The 27,023-nt window shown below is 51.8% G+C and overlaps 2 protein-coding genes across 6 annotated transcripts; one reads left to right on the top strand and one right to left on the bottom strand.

Moving 5' to 3' along the window:
* Positions 1–2,523: 2,523 nt before the first annotated feature.
* HOPX (HOP homeobox) lies at positions 2,524–10,778 on the top strand. 3 transcript variants are annotated; one of them, XM_086747745.1, is made up of 3 exons: positions 2,524–2,804; positions 7,461–7,636; positions 10,097–10,778. In XM_086747745.1, the coding sequence occupies exons 2-3, from the start codon at positions 7,493–7,495 to the stop codon at positions 10,172–10,174; spliced, it is 222 nt and encodes a 73-aa protein (XP_086603871.1). In that variant the 5' UTR covers positions 2,524–2,804; positions 7,461–7,492; the 3' UTR covers positions 10,175–10,778. The 3 variants fall into 3 exon arrangements, with proteins under 3 accessions (XP_086603871.1, XP_086603870.1, XP_086603869.1); XM_086747744.1 differs by lacking the exon at positions 2,524–2,804 and adding an exon at positions 5,887–6,029; XM_086747743.1 differs by lacking the exon at positions 2,524–2,804 and adding an exon at positions 7,168–7,213.
* A 9,437-nt stretch (positions 10,779–20,215) lies between these two features.
* On the bottom strand, positions 20,216–26,178 carry ARL9 (ARF like GTPase 9). 3 transcript variants are annotated; one of them, XM_086746778.1, is made up of 4 exons: positions 26,026–26,178; positions 25,411–25,579; positions 22,448–22,623; positions 20,216–21,377 (listed from the first exon to the last, which is right to left on the bottom strand). In XM_086746778.1, the coding sequence occupies exons 1-4, from the start codon at positions 26,152–26,154 to the stop codon at positions 21,198–21,200; spliced, it is 654 nt and encodes a 217-aa protein (XP_086602904.1). In that variant the 5' UTR covers positions 26,155–26,178; the 3' UTR covers positions 20,216–21,197. The 3 variants fall into 3 exon arrangements, with proteins under 3 accessions (XP_086602904.1, XP_086602906.1, XP_086602905.1); XM_086746780.1 differs by lacking the exon at positions 26,026–26,178 and adding an exon at positions 24,212–24,286 and having other exon boundaries at positions 25,411–25,472; XM_086746779.1 differs by lacking the exons at positions 25,411–25,579; positions 26,026–26,178 and adding an exon at positions 23,031–23,126.
* Positions 26,179–27,023: the final 845 nt, after the last annotated feature.

Raw genomic sequence — 27,023 nt, 5'->3', positions numbered from 1 at the left:
TCTCTCTCTGCCAATTGTGTTGGGGAGGTGGGGGGCAATCTCTGCAAAGCACACATTTTTTTAACTCACATACTTAGAAAAATAAAATAATCTCAGCTTAATGCCCAGAGAAGAGATGCTGGTACTAAGCCTCATCTTCAGGAAGGTAAAAAGTGGCAAAATTCAGGAGAGCCACCTGCATGCAAACGAGGCAGTATGAACAAGGTAGAAAAGCTGAATTATATCCCTTTCTCTCCTGTTGGTTTGATAAGATGCTTCCCCGCCTCACTTTTCATCTTTTTTCCATCTGCCCTCCACACAGCGTTAGATGGACAACATTTGGGCCAGAATGACCATGAGTTATGTGTCCAGTGCCCCCCACAAAGTGACTGCAGCCACCATGTTGTCATAGTGCAACCACTGGATGGTCCTCAAGCCTCTGCCAGAGGAGCGATGAGCACATCACCTCAGATCACACAGAATGCTGAACGCAGGCTGCAGTTGCCGACTCCTCACTGCAATGCCACAGTATGGTGCAAAATGGTCAAATGCACATCGCAGCAGCTGTATTTCTTCCCCTCTAGAGAGGAAAACTCTATTATGGGCCTGGATGCACCCTGCATTTTGATTCTTTTTCATCTAACTCTCCTGACAAAGGGACATTCTCTGGGGACAGGATCTTCTCATACCAGGTGAGACATAAACCCCAGCAGTACTCTGACCTTCTCCCAGGAAGAGAAATGGGGCCTAAAAGATTTCAGGATCAGAAAAGCATTAGCATTTGCCAGCCAGACACGGACAGACTGGTGACGTGACTTTCACACTGCCACTGCAGGACTTCCAGCAGCTCTGAAGCCATTTCAGTGGCATGTCTCAGCCTGAAACATGTTGCTGCCAGCGCTCCCAGTGCAAGTCTGGGCTGCGTTCACAGGCTAAGGGAAAAGGGTTTTTTTTCCACATTAAAGACTTTCTCTCTGTTGACAGTAATAAACAAGGGAAGAGAGGAGCCGATCCTGTTCCCGCAGGCCAGGTTACTCACATTTTGCAATGCTTGGGGCACATGCATGGAAGAAAATAAAAGACAGCATACAAACACAAGAAGGTCTTTCTGGGCCAGGCGGTCTTCCCATCTGTCCCGTTTCCAAGGGTGGCCAAGGGCAGGTGCCAGGGCAGAGAAGAGGCACAGGACAGGTAAGTAGCAGCTCCCCCAAGCACCTGGCAGTATCCAAGTCAGGGCCTCTGCCCGGACCTGCCACCCTGGCTTCGAAATCCAGGGCTGTGACCTGCTGCAGGGGTCTGCTTCAGCCACCTTGAACGCACCCTGATCTCCCCAGGTATGGCTGCTGGAGCCATCCCATCGGACACATCTTCCAACCTGCTTTCCCTCACCCATCACTACCCATGCTCCTGTCGCTTAGCACCAGTGATAAACAGGACATATCCCCTTGGCCGGCTGCCTGCCCAAGGCATGCAGGATCAAGTCTTCTCCCAAAAACCTCCTCTGAACATCACCACTTGGTTTATCAGGCGATGAGGCTATCCCTGTAGCAAAAGCACTCTTGCTTGATCAACGTCATCCTGCTAGGAAAATTGGCATAGGTCTGCCTGCCCTTTGGCGCAGATCTTGTTGCAATCCCCTTCCCTCAGCCTATGCCCCCCTCCACATTACAAAACCACTCAATCTTTAGGACAGTTTTGGCTCATTGCTAAACATATGGCAGGTTTCTGGGTTCATCCAGCCATTTCTCCCCATGGGCAGTGCTCCCTGCCCCTGGCTCCAGCCAGCCCCACAGCTTTTTGCGTCTGGTGCCAGTTTTCCTTTTGCTCTGACAGATAATCTCAGCCATTGCAACTCAGTTTCTCATGAGCCCTTTCTCCAGCCCCTCTGATTTTCCAGCATCCCCTTCCAGCTGTCTGTGAACTGAGAGAAAACAAGCTCCTCCTCGCTGCACCCCACCCCACCCCACAAGATGCTTCTTTTTAAGCTGCTTCTTGCTAATGCTTCCATCCCACCCTGCTGGGGACTGCAGGCTCCCGGGCACTTTCATCGAGGACAGTGTAGGTCTCTGAGCAGAAGAGGATGCCCTGCCTTCCTCCTCATCCCCAGCCAGGCTCCTGCCCTGTGCCTCTGAGGGCACTTGAGCAGCAGGTCAGGTCCAGGTCCCAGTCCTGCCCCTGTACCCAGCCTGGCGGGATCACAGGGCTGACTGAAGTGACAGCAGAGTCAGGAACCTTAAATCTGGAAAAATCATTTGCAGGGGACTAAAGTGAGATGAGAAGCCAGCCCTGCACAGCAGCAACCGCTGCCGTGCTCCGTCAGCAAAGACGGGAGCCGGGCCACTCACGGTGGGGAACCTGGTCCCAGCCTGGCTGAGGGGGCAGTAGTGGGGACCCCAGGGCCCCCTGAGGGGCAGGCAGGCTCAATTTGGAGTGGAGATGAAGAGCTCAGCGCAGTTTCCGCCACACCCTGCCTTCACCCTTCCTGTACCCCTGGAGGAAACAGCCCCCGTGGTCTTCACCCCGGGGCCCGCGGGAGGGCGTCCCCCAGCCCAGAGCGTGGCGGGACGAGCATCGACGCCTCCCTGTGCCATCCATCCGGAGAGCCTCACAGCGCCTACAACCATGCGTTGAGCCCTGCCAAGGAGAGTGGATGCCAAACCTGAATTACCAGCCCAGAGAGTGGCTGTGGATCCCAGGAGCTCCTGCGATTTGCGGCAGGTTTTTCAGGTCCCCGCCTGTCACAGCACACAAGCAGATACTTAAGCAGTCACCCGAAGACCTGCGGGGTTCTTGTTTTACGCACTTCTGATCCCTACCAGCTGCAGGTAAGCACAGACTTTGAGCTGGGGGTGCTGGGGTGGGTTTGCAGTTGGGCATGGGTGGGGGGATGGAGGGAGGAGCTGGCCTGCCCTCACTGATGCTGGGGAGGTTGGAGCAGCACCCAGCAGGGCTGCGGTGGGAAAGCTTCACACCTGGGGCAGGGAGAGGGGTACGCAGGCAGCCAGAGGCTGGGGATACCAAGGGGACCTGCGTCTGCTTCAGCAGCTGCTGTGCTCTAGTTCACTTTGTTCCCATCCGATATTGTCTTCTAAAAGGCTGAACGGGTAGTTTACAGGATGCATGACAGGTGGTTTTTCCTTATTTATGGCAGGGTCTGGTTTATTTTTAAAGCCTCCGTCCCACCTTATCCTGTGCGCCGTGCCGGCTGATGTTATCCACAGCCACCCCACAGCAGGAGGACGAGCAAAGCTGGGGACAGGACGCGGCTCTGCAGCGGAGCAAGGGAGGGCAGGAGGGCTCGTTTGCATTAAGAACTGCTATTTTGATCCCTGCAGTGGCAGGAAATAGCTGCAAGCTAAAACCAAACGCAGATGCCTCCCAGCAGCCCAGAAGCATCCCAGCCCTGACAGTGGGGAGAGCACTGGGGAAAGGGTGAAAAGCCCAGCAGGAGCTATGGGGCCCCATCAGCTGGGCAGGAGCTACTGCTCAGAAAGTTTTCCAGGGGCTTCAGGTGCAGTAAATCGTTAGGAAGCTGCACAGCCAGCCAGCTATTTTGTCTGCTGTTCAAAAACGCAAAGCTGAACAAACAGAGATCATGTCTTTTCTGGAAAAGGGGTTGCTTTCTGCCAGGATAGCAAATGCTGACGGCACTAGCAGCGCTGAGCAGGCATGCTGGGAGACAGAGGGATGTCCTCTCCTGTCTCAGGCCACAGCTGGGAGCCCTGCTAGTAACGCCAGGGTGTCTCTGGGGAGCTGGGTGCAACCACAGGACATGGGCAGAATAATTGCAGAGGGAGGTCTCTCCCCACCCGCTGCCCCTACCTCACACCTAGGTCGGATCACTCAGGGCCTTGTCTAGCTGATTTTTAGACATCACCACGGATGGAGCTGCCCCCATCTATCTGGTCCTTGTCCCCATGTTGGACCCACACACACAATGAAGATTTTTTTTTTCCCCAATATCTAAGAAGAACTTATCTTACTGCAACTTGTGCCCATCAGCCATTGTCTTTTTGTCTGCTCACTCCAAAACAGTCCTGGAGGTGCATTTAAATACCCCATCAGCCACACCGAGAGCAGCAGCCGCTGCCTGCACAGCCTCCATGTACGCAGCAATGTTGCAAGCTTCAGCTGGTGGCTGCTCTCTCATTGCTCCACCTAAAACCAAGACAGTTAGTCAGAGCCAAGAGTGAATCGTCCGGGCTTCGATAGCTTGACACGCGGGACAGGGCAGGTGTCACCGGTGCTGTGGTTTCACTGTGACAGTGCGTCTGGCCTCGTCATCTCTGCCTGGGTGAGAAACCCCCTGCCACCAAACTCTCATCCCAGTGCTGCCCGGGGCAGAGAGCAGCGGGCACAGCACAGCTCGCAGACCTGAATGGCAACCGCAGCCCTCCAGCCTCTCTGAAAGCCAGAGAGATGATTGCCATCCTCTGGGCTGAAAAAGCCATTTTTTTTCCCCCCAATGCCTGCAAAAATTTAAGTAGAAAAAAGCAGCAAGCAGTGGTGCTTTTCAGCAACAGAGCAAAACAGTTATGGTTCTCCATATTTCTGCCAGGCTTAAAGAAATTTAAGCAAGAAAGTCACCTCTCCTGTACAGGGGAGAGGTCCTGTGCAGCCTGAAGGCCAGGGCTTAAACAGGGCTCTATTTAAGTGGCAGGTATGTGAGTAGCAGACCAGATATGGCCAGTCAGGACATCTAGGGACTCCTGGTGCCCTCGAGTCCTGTCATATAGTCCCAATTTTTAGCACCCAGGAAGTGCCAAGTGCTGGGTGCCACACACTGCACAGGGCCACATGGCTCCTGAAAACCCCCAGGGCCCAGTGGAGTGGTGCAGAGCCCTCCAGGATCCCTAGGGTTTTGACCTTTTCCTGAAAGCCATCTCACAGCCTTGAGGAGTAGTAACTGTTCTCCTTCCAGAGCAGGGCTAGAGGGGAGACAAGGAAAAACCATCAGGCATTACATCCTGTGTGCTGGGGCACCCTGAGCTGCCAGCAGGTAGAAGATATTGTGTCCTACAGGGAAACGCCTCAGGAGCCTGGAGATTCTCAGAAATAGAAAGAGCTGTGAAGACAAAACATGAAAGTTGAAGCACGTGTTCTGTATGCAAATCAATGCACACACATCAATGTACATTAATGCAGCAGGCTGCAAACGATGATTTATAAACCACCAGGACATGTTGCTGCTGGTGGCCCAGGCTAGATGCATGATCCAGCGGTGATGAGGAGCCCTGTGGTGACTGGGCTTTCTGGGAGATAAGCAGGTGGCTCAGAGTTGAAGTGAGGTGCTGATCAAGGAGGAGAGGAAGGTCTTGTGGCCTGAGCCTGGCCTCATCTGCACTTTGACCTCATGGAGAGCCTGGCAGCCGCAGTGCTGGAGAGCAGCACCTCAAGTCCAGGGCGTCTCCTCCCCTGCATCATTTCCAGAGGTCTGCAAATGCCCAAGGTAGGTGGGCAGCATTCACCTGGTCCCCACCAGCTCATCTGCATGAGGGACTGAACTTTATCTACTCCCTTCCTATATGGATGCCTCTGAACTGAGCTGACCCCAGGCAGCTGCTGCCGCACACCTGTGGCCACAACACTCTGCAGACAGGGCCAGCTCAGCTTGCAGCCCCCAGGGTTGAAGATGGTCTTTCCCTAGTCCACCCAGGCATGATGGATGATGCCGTCTACCAGCACACTCCACCATGCTCAGAAGTGCGCAGGCCTTACACAACCGCTGTGTTGCCATCAGTATTTACCAAGTGACTCAAGCAGAGTGGGCTGTTTCACAACCAGCCCTGGTCTATTTATAACCCCCTACTCAAATGCCAAAGGATCCTTTTACTAATCAAAGCACCTCCTGTGGACAAAGCTCAGTGGGGCCTTTGCTTTTTGAGGTAAAGCTCAAAGAAGAGGATCTCTCCAGCCTGTCATGAATAGCAGAGCTGGCTCTCTGCAAGCTGCAAGGCAATTTTGGAGCTGAGCCTCACCCCAGCAGGGGTGTTAGCAAGTGAGAGTCCTGGGGCATTCGGTTACACTCCAGGGTACCCAGGGGTGTTAAGGTGAGTTATCCTACGATGGAGGTGTCCAAGTTACATGCCAAAGCCAAAGGGAAGGAGAAGCTGGACCGCAAGATGGAGGCAGGGCAGGTGTGCGGCGGGTGGCCCAGAGGAGTCCCAAGGTGGGCCAAGGGCTCCTTGGCAGCACTGGAGAACCAGCAACCCCAACCGGCCCGCCTGACGGAGACGGGCCAAGCAACTCGGGCAGTGGGAGAGCAGATCAAGAAAGGTGACATTTTTGAACCCAGCTCCTCCCCCCTGCCAACACCCCACAGCTTGGTTTTGGAAACACTGAAATGATTCAGCATCAAGGGACTTCTGCAAGCTTTGTGGGGACAACGCCTCATGTTTCAGTTGACCAATAGGCTGGCTCAACCCTCTGCCAAGCGGGAGCAAACTTGGAGCCCTGCAGAAGAGAGGTGTGGGCTTTACCCAAGGTGTACTTAACTTGTTTTTTTGGTGCTTTTGTGCCAAGTCTGCCAGAGATTCATGCAAAGCACAAGTGGGACAAGTGTTACTCTGGAGGAGAATGTGGGCTCCTTGCTTCTGCGGTTGCTGGGAGCATCCAGCACTGATCACAGCCAAAGGCAGTGAGTGCTCGGGCAGCGGACATGCACGAGGCACTGTCCTCCGAGGACTGACCCTTAATTACACACCAAAAATCAAACAAACAGTTCAGTGACACTCAGGAACAACATAACTGACTGCTTATACCCATGCCTGATAACATTAAATATTAGTGAAAACAAAGCAGCTCACCTGCTCATCACCAGCTTTCTGTGGTGTCTGGCCATGCTGCTAGGAGGAGGACCAGGACACTGACCAGGAAGGAAAATGGGGTGATTGCTGGGTCCAAGCCCACGCTCCCAAAAGATCCTGCATTCTCTGATTTTTGATTCCCCTGCACAAAATTGCCTGGTCGCTGGGAGAAGGGAAAAAAAAAAACCACTAGGCTGGATGCCAGATCCTGTCCCCTCACCCAGAGGATAAATAATGCTTTTAAATTAATGTCTTTAAATTAACCCCCTCCACATGCCCGTTGCTGTGACATCACTCCCAAGTGACGGCCAGGCCTAAATACGGCTGTAAACAGGAATTGTCCCCGAGGGAGTCACACTGGCTATAAATACAGCAACAGGGGAGTGCTGAGCAGAGGACGGGCTGCAGTTTCCTGCCAGCTAAGGATGGTGAGACAGCTCAGCTGGGTGCTGTTGGTGTGTGGTTGTCACAGCGGGGAAGCTCAGGCAAGAGCTGCTGGGGCTTCCAGCTGAGCACCCCGGCATGGGTTTGGGAAGGGAGTTGTGCCCTGCCACAGCCAAAAGCTACTGGGGAGGGAGCAGCTGGTGGGGATGGGAATGGCAAATCTGGGGCTTAGTGAGTGTGGCCCCACCTGCCACCCCCAGCTTGGGCAATGATGCTGGCCTCACTTCGCAGTGCCTGGCCCCATAGCCCTGCCCCAGGAGGAGATGGCCACTGAGAAGCCAGTGACTCCCACTGAGGAGCAGCTGGAGATCCTGGAGTACAACTTTTGCAAGGTGAACAAGCATCCTGACCCCACCACACTGTGCCTCATCGCGGCCGAGACGGGGCTTTCCGAGGAGCAGACCCTGGTGAGTGTGCACCCTTTGCCCCGGCCTTGGCACCAGCCCTGCTCCCCCTGCATGCCTCTGTGCCCCACACACTCCCCCCGCATCTCCTGCCTGTCCTGTCCCCAGCTCTCTGTCGTACCTTCTGCAGCCTTCTATCCCCCTACATGCTTCCTGCTGCACCCCCTGCACCCCTCTGTGCCCCGCATGCTCCCTGCTTGCACTCTCTGCACCCTGCATACTCCTTTCTGCTCCCCACACTGCACCCGCAAGTCTCCTCAGCACCTCTGCCACCCCAGTGCACCCCTAACCCCACACTGCACCCACAGAGCTCTACTGCACCTCCTCACCTCCCTGCACCCCACGCTTTCCCTATACCCTACATGTTCCTGCCCCTGCATCCCCAAAGCCCCTTCCCTGTAGTTGCAGCCCCTTCCTCCCACAGCCGTTGTGTCCCACACAGCAGCCCTGTGTCCCACTGGGATCTTTGCCCCTTCCCTGTCTGGAAGCCCCATCCCCAGCCTGGGCTTGGAGACCAGGATAGTGCTTCCCGCAGCCAGAACAAGGGCTCACACCCCAAGGGCCACTGCCTGACTGTGGAGCCCTGGATATCCAACACGTGCATGCTGTCCTTTCCTTCCAACCCATTTCTTACAGTCTTGGGTACCCAAAACACTGCTGGCTTTATAGTCTGAAGAAACTGAAGTTATTTTAAAAGAGATGCAGGATAGATGGAACTCCTGCAGATGTGCTGTGGGACATCTGCAGGCTGTGCACACGTCCCCTCACTACAATTAGCTAATTCAGCGTCCCTGAGCCCAGATGTCGGACAAGTCTGTCAGCCTCTCCCAAAAACTTACAGGCATCCAAATGTCCCTCCACAGGGACGAGCTGCCACTGTCTGGGGCTTCCACCGAGCCCACTGCTCTATTTGGCTACCTGCAGGCTACCCTGGGCTTCAAAAGCAAACAGCTCCTTCCCAATTCCTTCAGGCTGCGGTGCAGCCATTTTTGATGCAGGTGTTTTATAAGCTACCAGACCCACAGCAGTATTAATGGGTACAGAAAATAAATCCAGCCCACCAAAAAGTCAATAGCATTTTGCCGAAAGCTGCCCAGCCTGGCCCTCCCTGGGCAAAGCTGAAGGGATACGAGAGCCAAGCAGGCAATGGCAACATTTACTCTGTCCCAGGGAAGGATGCTGCAGCCATTGCACTGGCAGTCCTTAGCTGGAGTGGAAAAGGAGACCCCTCCTGCACTCTGCTTTGGTGATTAGCAGGTACCTCCTTAGAAATGACACTGCTCCATTGTTTTTTCCTAAAGCGAGTTGTAAACACAGGCCATACATGGTCAGGCCACCTCTGGAGATGTCTTAAAATCTTCCCTGATAGCTATCTTCTTCCACAAATCCAGGGTCTTCCTGGAGATCTGGAGATGAATGTCATGTTAAGGACAGAATTGAGACTGGGATGGTGAGCTGCAAAGCGCCTGCATTGTGTATGACACAGAGAATCATCACTCCTGATGCCTGGAGTGCTTTATTGGCTAGATATAGCAGCCACTTTAATAAAAAATTTAGTAAAAACGAGATGCAAAGCGGTACTGAGTCAACAGGAGATGATGGTTTAGGATAGGAAGTGAAATTTGTGGGAGGAGGCCAGGCAGGCAATCATCTGACTGGATGTGGTCCAAGGCGGCGCCAGTGTGAGAGTCGCTTGTAGCGAGCACCGTGGTTGTACCATTACGGACCACAATAGCTTCAAAAATAGCTGTGAACAAAATGAGCAGCAACAAAGCAAATCACAGGCACATTCCCAAACAAAAGGCTGAGCTGTGCTTCCGGCACACGTGAGTTCTCTCTCTCTTCTTACAGAGGTAGCATGGCTTTATCCGGCTGCATTTTATCTAAATTTGGAACTGGGGCTGTGTTGAAAGGGCATCAGCAGCTCTGGGAGCTGGCTTAGAGATGCTAAGTTACTACAGAATAACGTAGCTGTGCATATTGCTTGAGGACTAAGATAATTTTTAACCCATTTTTTAAAATCTATTTGTTCTTAAATTTTATGAGAGCCACCATGTTGTCCCTCTTATTCTTTCTGAGGCAGGTAAATGTTTGACTCCTGTCGTTTTTGGACCTGCAGTGATTGTCTCACTGCTCCAGCCATTTAAACAGGCACCATCCAGCAGCTCCTTAGACAAACTCTTACTCTGTTTCCAAGAAAAACCTGGACTCACAGCAATAAATCCCATGTGGTCAAGGTCTGAAGCGAGCAAGAGGAATGCGTTTGAAAGAGGTGCACACGTAGGTAACCAGACCACTTGGTCAGGCTGTCCTGCTGCCTGTACTGCCTGGGGACAGCATGGCGCCCTGCTACAAGCCAGCAGCACCGTGAGCTTCCCTCGCCTGGTCCCACGTGCTGAGCACATCTGCACTGCACTCAGCCCAGGGCACTCCATCTCTCTTCCTTTTTGTTTTTGTCTCCAGAAATGGTTCAAGCAGCGCCTGGCAGAGTGGAGGAAGTCCGAAGGGCTGCCCTCAGAAAGCGGGTCCGTCAGGGACTAGAGGATGCTGCTCCGATCCCCACACCTGCTGCAAATGATGGTGAAGCTCTCCAGAGTGGGTTTCCCCAGGGTTCTTCTGTTGCAATAGGTTTTGAGACACAAAGCAATACCCTGCTATTTAACATACGTTTTATTTAAAGTGTACATAACCAGGAAAAAAAGTGTTATATATAGATATCTTCTGATGGCTGCATAACCTGTCTAGTGATTGCCAGCCATTAACAGCAGCTGCACAGGGCAAGGCAATCTCATGCCCTTGACCCAGGCTTGCAGAAAAGCTGCCATGAAAGGTTCAAACATAGAAGGGCAAAAAAAAAAGCTGTATTTTCCTTACGATTGGCAGAGGCAAAGTATGTGTGCTAGCTAGACCATCCAGAGAGGAGGGCACCTGGAAAACCAGATGTGTTGTTCAGGTGATCTTGGTTAGCTCAAGATGCCTGAGTCAGCTCTGGATACTGGCAAACCGAGTGCCTACATCATAATCAGACCAAGCCAAGCTCCCCTTGAATGCATTCTCACATTTCTGTAAAGGTCACCAAAGGCAAAGAACTAGTAGCCTGGTTTTTTTTTTTTCAATGCATTAATAAAAAAAACCAAAGTTTTTTGATGAGAGGAGCTGTGTTATGTCCCTGCTTCTGCTCCCTGCCCCAATGGCAGGAGACAGACTCCTTCCTCTGGGAGGGCAGCACTTCTCCAAGGCAGCCTCAGTGGGCACTGTGGGTTTTCCCTCTTGCCGCAATGATAGCCCACAGACATGGGCAACCTCCTCTTCTAGGGCACTCGTGGGTTATTGAGTCATAGAATGGTTTGGGTTGGAAGAGACCTTTGAAGGTCATCTAGTCTGACCCCCTTGCAAGGAGCAGGGACATCTTCAACCAGATCAGGTTGCTCAGAGCCCTGTCCAACCTGGCCTTGAATGTTTCCAGGGATGGGGCATCCACCACCTCTCTGGGCAACCTGTTCCAGTGTTCCATGACCCTCATTGTAAAAAATTTCTTCCTTATATCAAGTCTAAATCTCTCTCCCTCTATTTTAAAGCCATTACCCCTCATCCTATCATAACAGGAGTTTCTGCTGAAAGAGTTTCTAAAGAGTTTCTCCCCATCTTTCCTATAAGCCCCCTTTAAGTACTGGAAGTCCGCTCTAAGGTGTCCCTGGAGCCTCCTCTTCTCCAGGCTGAACAGCCCCAACTCTCTCAGCCTGTCCTCATAGGAGAGGTGCTCAAGCCCTCTGATCATCTTCATGGCCTCCTCTGGACTCGCTCCAGCTGGTCCACGTCCTTCTTACGTTGAGGGCTCCAGAGCTGGGTGCATCCACGCACACCCCAGGCCCTGAGGTGATAGTGGCTGAGGGTGCTGGGGTTCCCTCGTGGGGCAGGCCGGGGTGGGGGGGTGGGGACAGACCCCAACCTCCTTCTGGCCATTCTCAAGCCTGAGGGATGCAGCTGTGCTGGGGCTCTCGCAAAAAGGCCAAACTCTCATCCATTCTGGTACAGGACAATACATGGGCTAAAAAATAACCAGCACTGCTGCCCAGTGACCTTGCCTTGTTCAAAAGGGTTCAAAAATTCTCTGCTTAGTGGATTATTGAATCAATTAGAGGATCCTCTGATTAATCCTCTTCTGGGTTGTGGTCACCTGCCTCTACTCCTTTGGAAGGATAATAAGCTTAACACAGGGAAGATTAAGATAGACTGGCACTGAAACTGCCACATGCTTTCATTTATGGCTTTTGTCCCTTGCTGCAGAGCATCTCTCTTGCCTCAGTATCTCCAGCCCATCGACAGTGGTTAGGTTGCCAGTGGGAAACACACCAAACTCACAGAAAGCAGATGAAAGCAATCTCCCTGTGCTGTGTCCTACACAGGCCGTGTCGTTCCCCTGCAATCCAGCTGCCAAACGGACTCACCCTCAGACCCGACTGGAGCTCAGAGTTTGTTCTGCAGAGTCTGGCCCCAACATCTGTTTTCTTCTTAGTCTTTGCAACCTGCCTTCTCCCTTACACTGAGGGGAACTCTGCTTTTCTGAGTTAGGCTCCAAAAATCCCAGTGCAGAGCTCCATTCTTTTTCCCAGGTTCACACAACCGAATATCTGAACCGCACAGATTTAACCCACCTGTGTAACTGGCATCAAAGACGCATGGAAAGCAAAAGGCTGGAGCTGTCCATTCTCCAGGCATTGAAGAAAATGGGCCCCAACCCCAAGCCAACTCAACGCACCTGCTACCTCAGCATTTCCCAAGTCTGTATTAAAGCTTTGCACCTTATTAAATCCAGCCCTGGATGTGGAATTTTGCAGCCTTTTGTGTTTCTATTTCTGTCACAAGCACAAAACTTTGAGTGTCACTAGGAAGATCTCTGAACTTCAGCAAAAATTTTGAAACCCAAGGTCAGGAGTTGTGCTGCATCAACCTACTGCGTGCCATCGGCTTTGGTTTGCCACACTGCTTTATGTGAAAGAACAGTTCCTGTGCTGGCTTCCCACAGCAGTTGTTTCATTTCTTCTTTAACTATTACAGCAAAAAAAAAAAAGAAGAAGAGTGATAAACTCCAGGCATAACCTGTCCTAGGGAGAGAGGCTTCCAACATTAGGTCAAATTCTACTCCCTTCCCCTGGTGACTGTTGAGGAAGGACCACTTCATTTAACTCCCCAGATAAGCCCAGTAAAAGTGGCTGCTCTTAAGAAGATCTTTCTGCTGGGTCCTGCCTCTGCGCTGTGTTCAAGCAGGTTTTCCAGCCACAACAAAGCGCGAAGGGGGTGATCTTCCAACCAGAGCATGAAGTTCCAACCAGTAATTCCTACTGGAAATAGAAAGTTCCTATTTCTTCTCTTTTGGTTCTTCTTCCACCTCAAAAATGCTGTTTAAACCGCAATCCAGGTAGCATTAGCACATCCAACCCTATAAAACCCATGCATTTTAGAAGTGGGAGAGCAGTGGCTTAATCACATTGGCCAAACCCAAATCAACTGATGCTACGGGCTGCACAAAATGGGCGGACAGCCAATCATTTCCCCATGGCAGGGAAGCAGCTCCTACCTTTTGCAAGGCTGGGTCAGTTCCACAAGCCTTGGTGTGGCCACTGCATGCTATTCAGCATCCCACAGCGGCACATAGGCAGGATGCAATCTTTTTGCCCTAGCCAGCTCCAGAGTTCAAGGGCTCGCAACTGCCTCCAAGGGTGACCAGCCTGCAACTCAGTGTTCCCAGGTTCACAGCCACTGACAACGCACAGATGGGACATGACCCTGTCCACAGTTGTACCTGGCGCCAGACAAGCTGTGGAAGGAGAAACCACTGCCTGGCCAGCCCCACAACCTGCCTTCCAACCTGATCTTAATCATAGACCTTTGTCCAACCCTTTCCCCAGCACTGGAGATCCCAGTTAGGCACTTGTCCATCTCTCTGCATCCCCACAACTGCAGGCTAGGCATAGGTCTGCCCTTCTCTGGGGATGTCTGTTGGGAGCCAGTTCCTGCTCTGGACAGAGGACAAGTCCTGCTCTCCAGCCCAGGAAGCAGCGACATCGGCCTCACAGACAGCAGCACATCCAGGGCTGCCATGAAGAGAGCCACCATGGTCCCGGGAGATGCTGCCTTACTGGACGGATGACAGATTCGTGAAAGCTGTGCTCATAGCAGTAGCTCACCTTCCTGACTCCCCAGCTCTGTGAAATGCTGTAGCTGTGAGGATGCTCTGGTCAAGGCTACGATGCTTTTGTAACCTTGTTGGCACCTGCATAGGGTCAGACTTGGACAGGGACATGCAGACACAGAGCTCACCCACAGCAGCCCTCTGGGACACACTCCCTCTCAAAAGAGATGAGTACCCAGCACCCTTCCTCTACAGACACAGAGACAAGAAGAAGTGCTCTTACTTTCCCAGCACTCGTTATTTTTCTTTCACCCAAAGTACAATCTAAATTTGGTGCTATTGGGATATGTACATCTTAGCCAATACTACTTTTTTCCCCAGCTGTTGCCCACTCACAGCTGGGAGAGGAATGCCTGTAACGAAAGCCTGTGTAGCCAGGTAAAAGGGGAGAGAAATTCCTTCCACAGTAGAGAAATGTTCTTCATCTTCATCTTCCTGGCTGAGCCAAATAATTTCCTTGCTAAGGAGAGACGCTCAGATTTCAGGATAAATGTGCTGGTACAGTTAACTGCATTCCTCCAGCAAAAATGATTCCTGCTCCAGCATCGGACTTCTTCCTCTATTTTTCACAGGGTTAGGGATGCCAAGGCCTGCTCCAGCACAGCCTCCCTTATTTCCCAGCCCACAGACTCAGCCTTTGCCATGGAAGTGACTGTAATCTGAGATTGCCTCAAGGCCTTTCACCCCTGCCAAAGTACTGACCCGCCTAAAAGAAGCAAGTTCAGAAATACATCTCTAAATTAGGCTTCTGGTAAAACACTGTTAAATACATAGGCTTATCCCCTCTGTATACACAGATAGGAACACAGCTGCCCAGCTGCACTTCCTAGGAGCTAAACAGGCCATTCCCATCAGGTTTCTCCACTTTCCCAGGCTGTTTTATCAGCGGATGCAGCCGAGATCCCTCCCTTGGCTCTCCTGCTATTCTGTCTCTCTGCAGGGAGATTTTCAAAGACAGCACCTCGCTATGAAAAGGCAGTTTCTTTCAGTATCTCAAACCCCAGCAGAATCAGACAACTTCTCGCCTCCATAGCACACACTGGGCACATCCAGGGGCAAGGACACGGGGTGTAAAAACTCAGGACAGTTTGCTGCATCGCCATCCCCTCCAAATCTCACTCAACCACCTCCTCACCTCTCTGGCCAGCAGGAACTCTGGCATTTCCAGTGTAGAACCCACTCATGCCATGAGTCCAGAGGTCCTAATCCCAGCGGAGTCCCTGCTCTGCATTTTGCCCTCTGTTCTACCCATCCTCTGTTCCTGTATTTATTACTTCAAAGCTGCACTGATGCTACAAGACCCAAAGGCCTACCTGTAGCACCCTGCAGGCTTTCTGGCCTCTCACCTTTGCTGCAGGTAAGCAGCCTAGTATTTGATAGGTTCAGACAACTTCAGCAGATGATCAGAAGGGAAGCCAAAATCCACTAGCACGGGATGCTCCCAGATCGTTGATTCCCGTCTGCAGTTGTACAAGAAGAGGGATCTTGAGGAGCAGCACAGAAGAGTTTGTAAAAGGCAACTGACCAAGAACGTGATCCTGGCAGACGGCATCCTACAGCCATGCCTGCTGCAGGTACAGAAGTTGGCACCAGTGCACATGGAAAATCCATGAACAAACAAGCATTTACATTTGAGATTTCCTGACTTTAAAGGTAAATGCTGTTTGCATATGCAGAGTCCTCTTTTAAGCACCCTCAGTGCATTGCTTTCAAAGTCTAGGCCTTTCCTTGGACCATTTCAAGAAGCCACTCCACAACACAAACCCAGCAGCATCTCTGTTGTCCAGCTTTGCCAATTTAGAAACCTCTGTGTTGCAATGGCTTAATAGCACCTTGTGCTCTTGCAGTTCCTCTCATCTTGGGATCTCCACATGCACGCCCAGTGCATGCTTGTCCAGCTCTCCACCAGCCACAGCTCTTGGCAGGGAAGAGGAGAGCAGAGGGGAGCAGAAAGGCAGGAAGGGCGGTCAGATGGACACCGTTAGCCAGAGGCAGAAGCTCTCAGGTGGATGAGAGCCCCTGAAATGATGACAGTGGCAGAGGAGATAAAACTACAGACACACTTGTCTTGACAACCCTCCAGGTAGAGGAAAGCCAGAAGTGCAACACGGTTTCATCTCCATTCTCATTCCTAGGACTTCTTGCAGACTAACAACCACCATCCTGTCTCCAGAACAGCTTCATTCCCTTCAACAGAGCTACTGTTGCTTCAAGTAATGCAGCATCACACAGCCCCACTGAAGTTTACATTTTTTACATAATTTTTCACTCCTATTCCCAAACATGGACTGCTTTGACTGTTTGTTCACCACACAGTGACAGCAGAGGTTTAACTCAAGGCAAGGGACCTGGATTCCCTCCAGCCAGCAGGATGCTGCAAGATTTCTCTGTTTCTAACCTTTATCCTCAAGATTTAGGCCAGGCTCCAACAGGATGCATGGGATAACTAATTGTGATGGCATCTCCCCTTCCCCTGGGAGCCAGTACATGCCCCTGATTAGAGGGCACTATCTGAGCTGCCTCCTTCCCCAGGATGTACTACCACATCACCGACCTGCACTGGTGCTTGCCAAAATCTTGCTTGGGCTTGGCCAGTGCCAGTGTTCTTGGGGATGGCTGAGCTGTCACAGCACCCTGTGGGAGGGTCTCGCTCATCTCTTGGTTTCCCCACACAAGCCTAGTAAGAACAGCAAGGGCATGAAATTGTAGAAACGTGTACAAGTGTGAAATAAGCTTGCTGAGGGTATCCTTATCCTTCCCTGCTAGGATGGAACACACACAGAATCCCTGTGGCTCCCCACAGCTGTACAGTGCTGCTGCCATCCCCTGAGCACTCACCTTCTCTGGCACTGAATTTCCTGACGCTGTCCAGGTGGTTGTTGTCAACACAAAAAGACAAGAGCCTTCAAGTGACGAGTCTGGTTTTACAGTTACCAGTGGATGTGCAGAAAGGGCCATTCCATTACATCTCTGAAACCCCTGGGGGAGTTTCGTGATTGCATTTTTCTTACCTCACCATTACCACCTAACTATACCACAGGTATGACAGTAAAAATAATAATAATAATGTTACGGTCAGGGTGTGCCATGGTAAGTGGGTGAGGTTTTGCAGCACGTTAGTGGTTACTCTCCTGTACCCAGGGCAAATTTGGAGTTGTTCATCCTCCACTGAGAGAGAGGCCATGGTGGGAGAGGGTACCAGGGCACTCAGGACAGGGAACAGCAGGGTGATGGGTTTGTGGAGCCTTTTTCGGGCACAGTGACACCGACTCAGACAGTGGAGAAGGGATGTTATTAAGAGACTGTTGCCCTGGCTTGTCAAGCCATAGCTTGACCCCGTAATGCAGACAGCAACTCTGTTCCTAAAGCTTGGCTGTGTCCTCCATGATACAGCAGCCTGCCACTCCATGGAGGTCCAGTCCTCTTGCACCACAGCACCATCCTACCCTGCAGCATCTCAGCGGGGCAGCTCAGGTGGGGCAGCAAAGGCAAGACTCAGTCAAGCCCCATTTTTTTATTAAAAACAAAAAAGAGCAAATTGAAGAGGGCCACTCACACTCTGAACATCTCAATCTGGGGTTTTTTTGAGCCACTTCTGCTCTTGAGAGGAAAGCAGCAGCAAGACAAACGCAAAGAGTCTGCACCAGCTGAGGCCCCATCAGTCGCCAGCCCTTGAGGCAGGGCTGTCTGGGCACCTCCTTACTTGGGATCACTTGTACAAGCCACTTTCTTCGGTTCTGCAAGTTCTTGTATCCTGTCAAATCATAAAATCATAGAATCATTTAGGTTGGAAAAAACCTTTAAGATCATCGAGTCCAACCATTAACCTAGCACTGCCAAGGCCACCACTAAACTGTGTCCCTAAGTGCCATGTTTACATGTCTTTTAAGTACCTCCAGGGATGGTGATACCACCACCTGCCCGGGAAGCCTGTTCCAGTGCTTGACAACCCTTTTGGTGAATAATTTTTTCCTAACAGCCAATCTAAACTTTGCCTGGTACAACTTGAGAGCATTACTTCTCATCCTGTCACTTGTTACTTGGGAGAACGACTGAGACCCACCTCACTACAACCTTCTTTCAAGTAGTTGTGGAGAGCAATAAGGTCTAAACAATCCCAGTGCCCTCAGCTGCTCCTCATAAGACTTGTTCTCCAGACCCTTCATCAGCTTCATTGCTCTTCTCTGGACACGGTCCAGCACCTCGTCTTTCTTGTAGTGAGGGGCCCAAAACTGAACACAGTATTGGAGGTGTGGTCTCACCAGTGCCGAGTACAGGGGAACGGTCACTTCCCTGCTCCTGCTGGCCACACTCTTCCTGATGCAAGCCAGGATGCTGCTGGCCTTCGTGGCTGCCTGGGCATACTGCTAGCTCATATTCAGCTGGCTGTCAACCAAAGTGCCTCACCATGGAAAAAGCACAGAAGATGAAATCCTGGGGCATTTTTTCCTTGCTTAGTATCACCCGGCAATAAGGCAGCACAGCCCTAGAGAGAAGTGGGGACACCCATAGAGGGAGAGATGTTTGCTGACAGAAAACGGTCTGTGCTTTGGGGACGCACCTGTGGTTTCTCTGATGGGGCTGATACGTCTAGCGAGATGCTGAGACCCAGCGAACGCTTGCCAGAGAGCTCAGCACCACAGAGACCCTTGCAATGGCAGGCTGCTGTTAGAGCATCCCCACCGCGCGCTCCCTGCTGATTTATCTCCTTGTCACTCCTGGTCACGACGCTGCAAACATGGCTCCCACTGAGATCCCACAGAGGAAGCTGCCTGCAGGACTTTGGCCCCCTGCCACCAGTCCAAGACAGGACAGGCTCTGGAAGGCAGCCATCATTACAGGAGCCAAAAACCAGTTTCAGCTGTTCATTCTCAAGCAGCTCCCCAGAGGCTTTGCCTTGCAAAGGTGCCAGGAGGTGAAGGATAACCATGCGGAGGTTCGCCCCCTCAGCCTAGCTGCGTCCAGACCTGACACTATCCCTTGCAGGCAGGCTCATTGCTTTTCTTTCACCGCTGGCACAGATCCACCACAGGGCCACAGCCAAACCTAGCACAAAGCGCATGTGGCCCTAGTGCCCCACACCGCTGGCTTGGATGCTGCACCATGACCCAGCCAAGGGACGAGTCACACGTACACCCAAATCAGGTCCCTCAACTCACTTGACAATCGCTAAGGTGTTGGGTTTTTTTCCAATTACAGAAAAAGATTACTTTCTAGTCTTTTACCATGGCAAAAGCTCTGGACAGACAGGCATCCCCACCAGGACGCACCTGCAGCAGCTCTGCAACTTAAGGAGTTAAGCCACCTCGTTGGCAAGGGGACAGCCCTAAGGGAGCCTTTGCCATTTGGTCCTGTTCCTGCTTCCCCGCAAGGAAAAGGAGGCCTTGCTGCAGCCGGTCACAGAAACACCTCCCCTCTGCTGCCTGAGCTCACAGACTCCTCGCTCAAGGGGAAATCAGCTCCCTTTGAGATGAGTTCCTTGTAAAGTCAAGTGTTATAGCTTCCGTTTTGAAGGGGCAGGACGGTCAGACGTTGTTTGTCATGAGAAGCAAGGGGAAGGGCAAAACCAGGCATCATTTCCTCTGTGTGTTTATCACAGCGCCATCCAATACACGGGCTTGCTGCTCAGCAGACATCCCCGGCCGAGCCCTCCCCAAGAGACCTGGGGCACGGCCTGGACACCCAGCCAGGAGGCCAGAGCGGACAGGGTTTGCCACCTGTCGCACGAGCGTGCAGACAAGTGAAAAGAAACTGCAAAGACAAGAAGAGGCAAATTTAAAAGCTTGGTAACAGCCGCAGCCTGGGCTGCCTGATTTTCAGTGTGAAATAATCACAAGGCAGACGAAGCTTGTGCACCTCTTTAGGATACAACTGCTTGGCAGTTATTTGTACTGGTTTTCTCTGGTACCTTACCGGTGCAGCTGCACAGCAACGCGCTTGCAGCTGAAGTGCTCCTCTCTGTTGGCTGCTCCTCACCACGGGGTGCTGGCAGCCCATGAGGCTGCAGGACAGAGCATCCCCAGCACCACGGCCCCTCATCAGCATCCTCCTCCTTAGATGAGCACCAGCGGCCACTGCTGCACCTGCGGGCTCCCACCAGGCTCAGTGTGGCACCCGCAGCCCTGCCCCGCTGGCCCCACGGCACAGGGAATGGCTCCTGCAGCACGTGGCTCCCCGGTGGGCCTTGGGGAGCGAGAACCTGGCTGCCAGCCGAAGCCTGAGCCCGGTGGGCAGGGGAATATGGGCAGGGCCTCGCGGAGGCAGGCCAGCTGGACACCAGGCCTTTTTAGACGGGTGAAAATACCTGCTTTAAAGGTGGCTGTCCAAGAAAGGCCTCAAGAGTCTCCTGCAGCACTCCTTGTTTGGGTAAATGAAGCTCAGACCACTGGTTAGGGTAAAAATTTCTGCTTTATGCATCTGTTCCAAAGGACAAAACTATAAAACCTTCATACAGTAAATGTGGTTGTAAAACAGGTCCTGGATCACATTTTTGGAGTATAATTACAAGGACATAGGGAGAGTGACACTTGTCAGCAACTCATCTTCCTCACCTGCTGTGCCAACAGAAATCACTTTCAAAAAACAAGTTTTCCACATGTAAGACTGCTTGCTTGAGGACAACCTGGACTAAACCAAAACAAGCCGCTCAGCCTGATGGAGAAGTCTCCCACCTTTGGGGCCAATTTAACTTAAATGCTTCCAGTCACTACCTTAAATTACACTGTTTTGTTTTCTCCCCGTAGGCAAAGAAACATTTAATGTTTTACTGCTTTCATTTTATTTTCTTACCAACTAAAGCAGCAGCATCCAACCCAATTTCCAGAGATTACTAATTTTCCACTCCATTAAAAGCTGGCTCCAATATAGTAACAACAAAAATTGTCACTGTCAAAAATGGTACTCAGCACTCTAAATTTCTGCCATTGTCAAGAAGTGAGGTCTCGTTTTTAACAGAACAACACCATTAACAGGGTTCTGCAAAACCTGTGAAGTAAACATATTTCACCTAAAGCCCGAGACATCAAGCCAGGTTAAATTCACCGGATACAACGTTGTTCCACTGAAGTCAATGCTTGATTCCCACCTGGCAAGAAGCCACCTCGGCCCATCTAAGCTGTACCTCCCCTTAACTCTGCTGTCCGAGACACTAGTTTTCCCCTACAAAAAAAAAATAATAATCAGATAAAAAATACACTACTTTTAAAATCGCTATAAATTATATTTTCTTACCAACTAGACATCATTTTCAGAGGAATTCCACACCCACAGGGAAAAGATATCTGTACATTTCAGTTGCCATGTGGCAAACTGACCACACACCAACACCTCCTCTCCCTCAGCTGCAAATATTAAGTTGTAGGAAAAGAGCTGTCACTGTGTTTCCAAAACCAGCTGCGCTATCAGCTCCTTGGCATCCTTCATGCTGGAGGAGATCTCGGAGCCATCTTCTGAAACGTGGGTACCAATCAAAAACATCTTCCTCTCATCCCCAATATCAGACAGTGCCAGAGCATCGTGGATATCGGTGATGCAATATGCACCCTCAACGTCCTGATACATAAAAACAAAATGAGCCTGTTAGTTGCATGAGGTGGCAGCACCATTCCTGCTCTGAGCCACTGCTTTTGACCAGGGAGGAGAAGTGTCTCAAAGGCTCTGGGGGCACCATTCCTATGTACCTTCTATGAGATCACGTTCCCATGACCTAAAATGCTTTGGGCAAAAAAAAAAAAAAGTTTATCCTTAACCTAGTTTCTTCCCAAAGATATAGGGGTACAGTTCTGTTTCTAGTAATGCCAGTGTTTCTGATAATAATGTAAGACTCCTTGTACAGACAAAAATCTTGCTGGCCCAAGACCCTAGGTGCCCAGCACAGAGTTACAATAACAGGGCAAATATACAACAGTCACTCCCTGCCGGGACCTACAGAATCAGTAGTAGTATTTGTGTTTGATGAAGCCAAAGTCTGCAGTTGCATTCACATGCCTAAGTTACTAAAAATTTAGGAGGTAACAACATAGATCAAATCGAGCACACAGCCCTCATAAAGGAAAATCTGGGCTTAAAAACCCTGGGCTGTTCCATCATCTGACCATACCACAGGCACAGTTCTATTCTGGGTACAGCACTGGTCACTGCCACTTTCGCAAAGACCTTAGGAGAAAGCACTGCCTTGTGAGGAAAGCTGCTCTTCTCTCATGCTTCAGCAGCTGCCTTAGGAGCAACCAACCAGACAATCTGAAGGCAAACAGCAGTGCTTCAGTTTTCAGCTGCTGCTAAGTAAAGTGGTCCTTCTAGACAGACATTCAGAACAGAAACCTAACTCCAGGTCTTCTGTGGTCTCCCTTGTAGCTCTCAAACCTTGCAACTCTACAGCACTTTCCATCATTATTTCCACCCACAGCTGTGACTGCACCATCTCACAGCACAGGACCTGCATCTTGCAGATCCAAAACTCAACCTCGGATTATTTTCTTTTGTGGTCAACAGGTGTCCCAGAAAGACCCCCAGCTCCCAACCATGTGGCCTCCTTAAAGGTATGAAGCCTCCTTTGAAAGGCTTTGTTGCTATTTTCAGAGTTGCTGCCAGCCCAAGCTCAGCTAGCAGCAGGGAACTCTCACCTGCTTGTTGGCCAGAACCACCACTGGCAGGGTGGAGTTGCTCTGGATCAGTTCATGAAGCAGCTGTTTTGCCACAGGCAGTCGGGCATGATCGGCCGAGTCCACAACGTAGATAAGCAACCGCACTTTGGGCAGGTACATCTTCCAGTATGAACGCAGAGATTCACTGCCCCCGACTGGAAGAGAAGACAGCAGCATAAGATTCACCAAGTAATCCAAGCAGCACTGCTCCCAGAGGTGCAGACAGCAGGCCCTGGGCTGAAAACCCAAGGTGTTTGGGTTAACAAAAACTCAAAGCATTTGGGCTACTCTATATGAGACCGGAAATAGCTTTACTTCCCCCAGTCAAGTCCCATGCAGGCCTATGTGTGTGCTCTGGGGGAAAGTCTTTCCGTTCCAAGCTCTTATTTTCAGAGCATTCTGGGTTCAGTTTCTTTACGGTGGCTTTCTGCCTTGTTGGCTCTTGCTCTCGAGCTAGTAGGGAGCACTGAAAGAGGTTCAGTGTCCACAAACACCACGTGAGAATGTCCCCTTATAACTGATCTCCACATGCCCATCTTGTCTTAAGACAAAGCAGGCCTACCATTTCCAAAGAAGAAATTCAGCTCTGAGAAGGGGAGGGCTCTCATCAGATTTGTATGACACTAGGGACTACTTCAAATCTCCCACAGCTTTCATACTGCCAATAACCAGAGGTGCTTCGGAAGAGAAAAAAAAAAATCAAGTCCCATCAGACTCTTTAGGCAATCCTTAGGTGACGGGAGAAATCTTTGCGCAGGATACCCCTGACCCCTTCCCGGCTGCACAGAGGAAAGCTGCCCACCTTCAAAACCAGGCAATAGCAATTCCGTGGTGAAACCATATGCAGCAAGTTGCCCCAGACTGTTGTTCCCATCTGGGGACAAAAAGAGTTCAGTAGTTTGCCAAGTTTGATAGGAGCAGGAGTAGCAACAATATAATAAGTATTTCAGACGTGTTTTCAGTTCTCCTGGTCTTCTCCTAGGTACAGTGCAGAACCACTCGCTCAAGAGTACTGAGCTGCTCAAAAGGTGTGGGTGAGTCCCCCAAATGTAGCAAATTTTCAAAGCAATACACTTGGGGTTCCCTGTAATTGTCTCCTCCCTTATACAGCAGCTCTTTTTAAAAATGACTTGCTAGTCAGGCACCTTTTACTGCCCTCAGTGACTTTGCTCTGTTTCAAAGCAGTTTTGCTTTCACTTAAGTCAAAATCATCCAGTAGTTTCAAGAACTTAGAAAGGGAAGCAACATTTCCAACATGGGGCATGCCAGACTCTTCTTCAAGAGCCCAAGCATATCTGCAGGCAGAACTTCAAGTGTTCCACTGTGGGAAAGGAGCCAAAAGGCTGTGACTGACATGTCACACTTTGGACAGATGCCTCTGATTCTGTACTGTGATGTTTTAGGGGCTCACCACCGTTCCCTCTGTTAAGTGCATTCATGCATAGCATAACCCAGGGGTCAGCAACCTTGCAGAGAACTCTTTTTTTTCCCCTAAATCAGTAGGAACTCAGCAGAAGTCAAGAGCTCCTATCCCAAGTGGCAAGATACCACCCACTTATCGATATGATGGTACAAAAAAAAAGATAGAACAATTTTCTATCTGTCTAAGCCAGGAAAATAAAAACTCCGCTGTCTGCTGATCAGCTTGTCCCACATGATGACAGCACAGGCTGCTTACCCCTGGACTAGGCAATGGTACAGACTGGATAAGTAACCAGATTAGAGAGCCATGCACAGATTTACCTGGCTGAAACTGGCCTGAGACATTTCATTTCCCATGGGTCAGATCGCAGCCATCACATCTCAGTCACTACCAACCTGGACCAGAGAGGGAAGGACGACTCAGAAACAACAGGTTCTGCCGCGGGGTGCACAGCGCTGGGCTCAGGCCATCCCCAGGCAGGAGCACAGATACTGTGGGTTTCTCCGGGCTCAGCTAGACAAAGCACCTCCCAGTAGGAGACATAAGCGTCTCACACCTACTAGGAGAGGGACACAGACTACAAGCACCTCTGGAAAGATGATTTTCCTAAGACACCACAGAGACTCCTATGGTAGTAGGACTGGGAATGAAACTTTGCCTTAGCGGCCTCATCCTCACAACCCAAAAACTTATCTGGGAACAGCACAACTCCTTTAGGCCTGCTGACAAAGGTACAGAGGTGTCCACGGGCTAGCTGCCAACTGAGCCAGTTGAACACTGGCCCAGCACAGCGTAGAAACAGCAGGAAGCAAAGGGAAGCTTCTGCCTCCACAGAAGGCAGGCAGTGACAAGGCTAGTACATCAGCCTCTCTGTACCGGGGACTCACATGACTCCAGGGCCCCTACCTTCCCCCAGCTGCCCCTAGAATAGCCGTGACACCCCAAAAGCATCACATGAGATGCTTCTGCAGGCATGGACAATACCCAAAAATCAGCACTAAGGACAACACTGAAAGTTTAGCGAAAACCTACAGACACTCAAAAGCCATTAAAGGCTAGGAAATACCACTTAAGCTTTTGAACAAAAAGGGTACAAAGCTTTTCTCTTCCTCTTCTCTTCTTTCACCTTATTATTTATTCTTCTTCGGCTTTTACCCTTTCCCAGGCACAAGCACCAAGGAGAACTTGTACAACATACAACAGCTACGGACCACAACACAGGGCTTACTGGGGATGCTTTGGGCTGGTTTCAGGCAATCAGGCTTGTTACCCTTCGCCCTCTGGGAGCAGAACTCCCTGGAGGACAGGGCTGAACGAACACAGACCTCCTCTCACACCAGTATATTGTCTCCTTCAAGAAGCAGGGTGGCAAAGCAGAATCCCCAAGGAGAAAATAATCACAACTTCACGTCACCAGAGCAGGCACAAGGGAACACAGAGCTTTTAAAATATGGGCCTGATCCCTAGGATACAGGATAGGAACTTATTTTATGTTCTGTACTAAAACAGGCTCACTCACTCTCCAGGAACTCCATGCGGGACTCTTCGGTGTTGATGCAGATGGCATTGAAGCCCTTGGTGGGAGCCACGCTGCGCTTGACGTGGTTAGTTGCCAGGGAGTGGAGAACGCTGGTCTTCCCAGCCCCGTCCAGGCCCAGCACCAGTATCTGCTTGCTGTGTCCTTTACCCTGCAAAGGAGGGGCAGGAGGCTTAGCCAGGCAGCCGGAGCTGGGAGGACAAAAGGAGGCCTAACGAGGGGCCTGGGGAAAACAGCAAAAGCCGCTTCACGGTGAAGAGGGAGAAGATGCCGCTTGGGCAGGCGAGGCGAAGGGAAGCCAGGGACACCCGCCGGCCCCGGCCCGACCGCACGCAGCCGGGAAGGAAAGCAGAGAGATCGGCCCCGGCCTGCCCGCCCCGCCGCGGCCTCGGGTCCTGCCGCCCGGCCCGGCCCGGCCCAGCCAGGCCCAGGGCCCCGCCGCGCTGCCGGGGAGCGCGAGGGGGGCGGCGGGGCCGAGCGGCCCGGTCGCACCGAGGCGGGCGGGAGCGGCGCAGCCTCGCCGAAAGGCCCCGGGCGGCCCTGTTGGTGCTCCCCGACCCAGCGGCTTCGCCCGCTGCCCCGACCCGGCCCCGGTACCTGATCGGCGGCGGCAGACTGCGCGGCCCGGCTCCGGAGGCGGCCCCAGGCCCAGACCGCCACGGCCGCGCCGCTCGCTAGGGCCAGCGCCGCGCCGCACAACGCGGCGGGCCGCAGGCGGCTGCACATGGTCGGTACGACCCGGCCCGGCCCGGCCCGGCCCGGCCCGAGTCCAGACAGACACACTGAGAGCCGCCTGCACAGCCGCAGAGCTCCCCCTGCAGCCCGCACGGCTCCTCCTGCAGTCCTAAACGCACGGCGGCACCCCCCCCCCGCCGCCGCCGGGTTCTCAGCCCCACAACGGGACCTGCTCCCCCCTTGCTTCTACCGGGGCTCCGTCCAGGCAGCCCGGGCAGGGCTCCAGCAGTGCCACAAGTCAGCGTTTCAGCCCGGTGTGACCGGAGAAAACGCCTGGAGAGCACAGAGCTGCATTCTCCGCCCTATCTCCTCTCTCCCACCCGCCCTCCCGGAACCTCCCAGCTGCAGGACAGCGCTCTCTCCTGTCATTTAAACCACTCTTCCTGATCGGCACTCGGCTGGCAGCAGGTGACTCTGCCAGCCATCGATAAAACTCTTTTCTCTGTGCTCTTCTTTCTTCTCACTCAGAGCACCACACACGTTCAGCCCCCATTCCAGGTGCTCCTGGTGTACAGTCAAGGTAATAAAGACTGGATTCTGCTTTGTAGATTTTTCACTCTATGGGGACTCATGTATGGAAAAATGTTTTTGCTGCATTCAGACCAAACTAGGAGTTTCAATAAATTCTTGGGGGGTACCTGTGGGGTTCCAGGACAGCAGACATCTGCCATCTCACTACCAGCTTCCATCTGAGAAGTGCACTGCCTCTGTAATGGAAAAATGGCTCAAGAGCAGCCCTGAGGAGAAGGACTTGGGTGTGCCAGCGGATGAGAAGCTCAACATCAGCCAGCAATGTGTGCTTGCAGCCCAGAAAGCCAACCACAGCCTGGGCTCCATGAAGAGAAGCGTGGCCAGGTCAA

The sequence above is a fragment of the Chlamydotis macqueenii genome, chromosome 4 (assembly GCF_036417535.1).
Source record: "Chlamydotis macqueenii isolate bChlMac1 chromosome 4, bChlMac1.mat, whole genome shotgun sequence".
NCBI classification, from domain to species: Eukaryota; Metazoa; Chordata; class Aves; order Otidiformes; family Otididae; genus Chlamydotis; species Chlamydotis macqueenii.
This window is presented reverse-complemented; position numbering and strand designations above follow the sequence as displayed.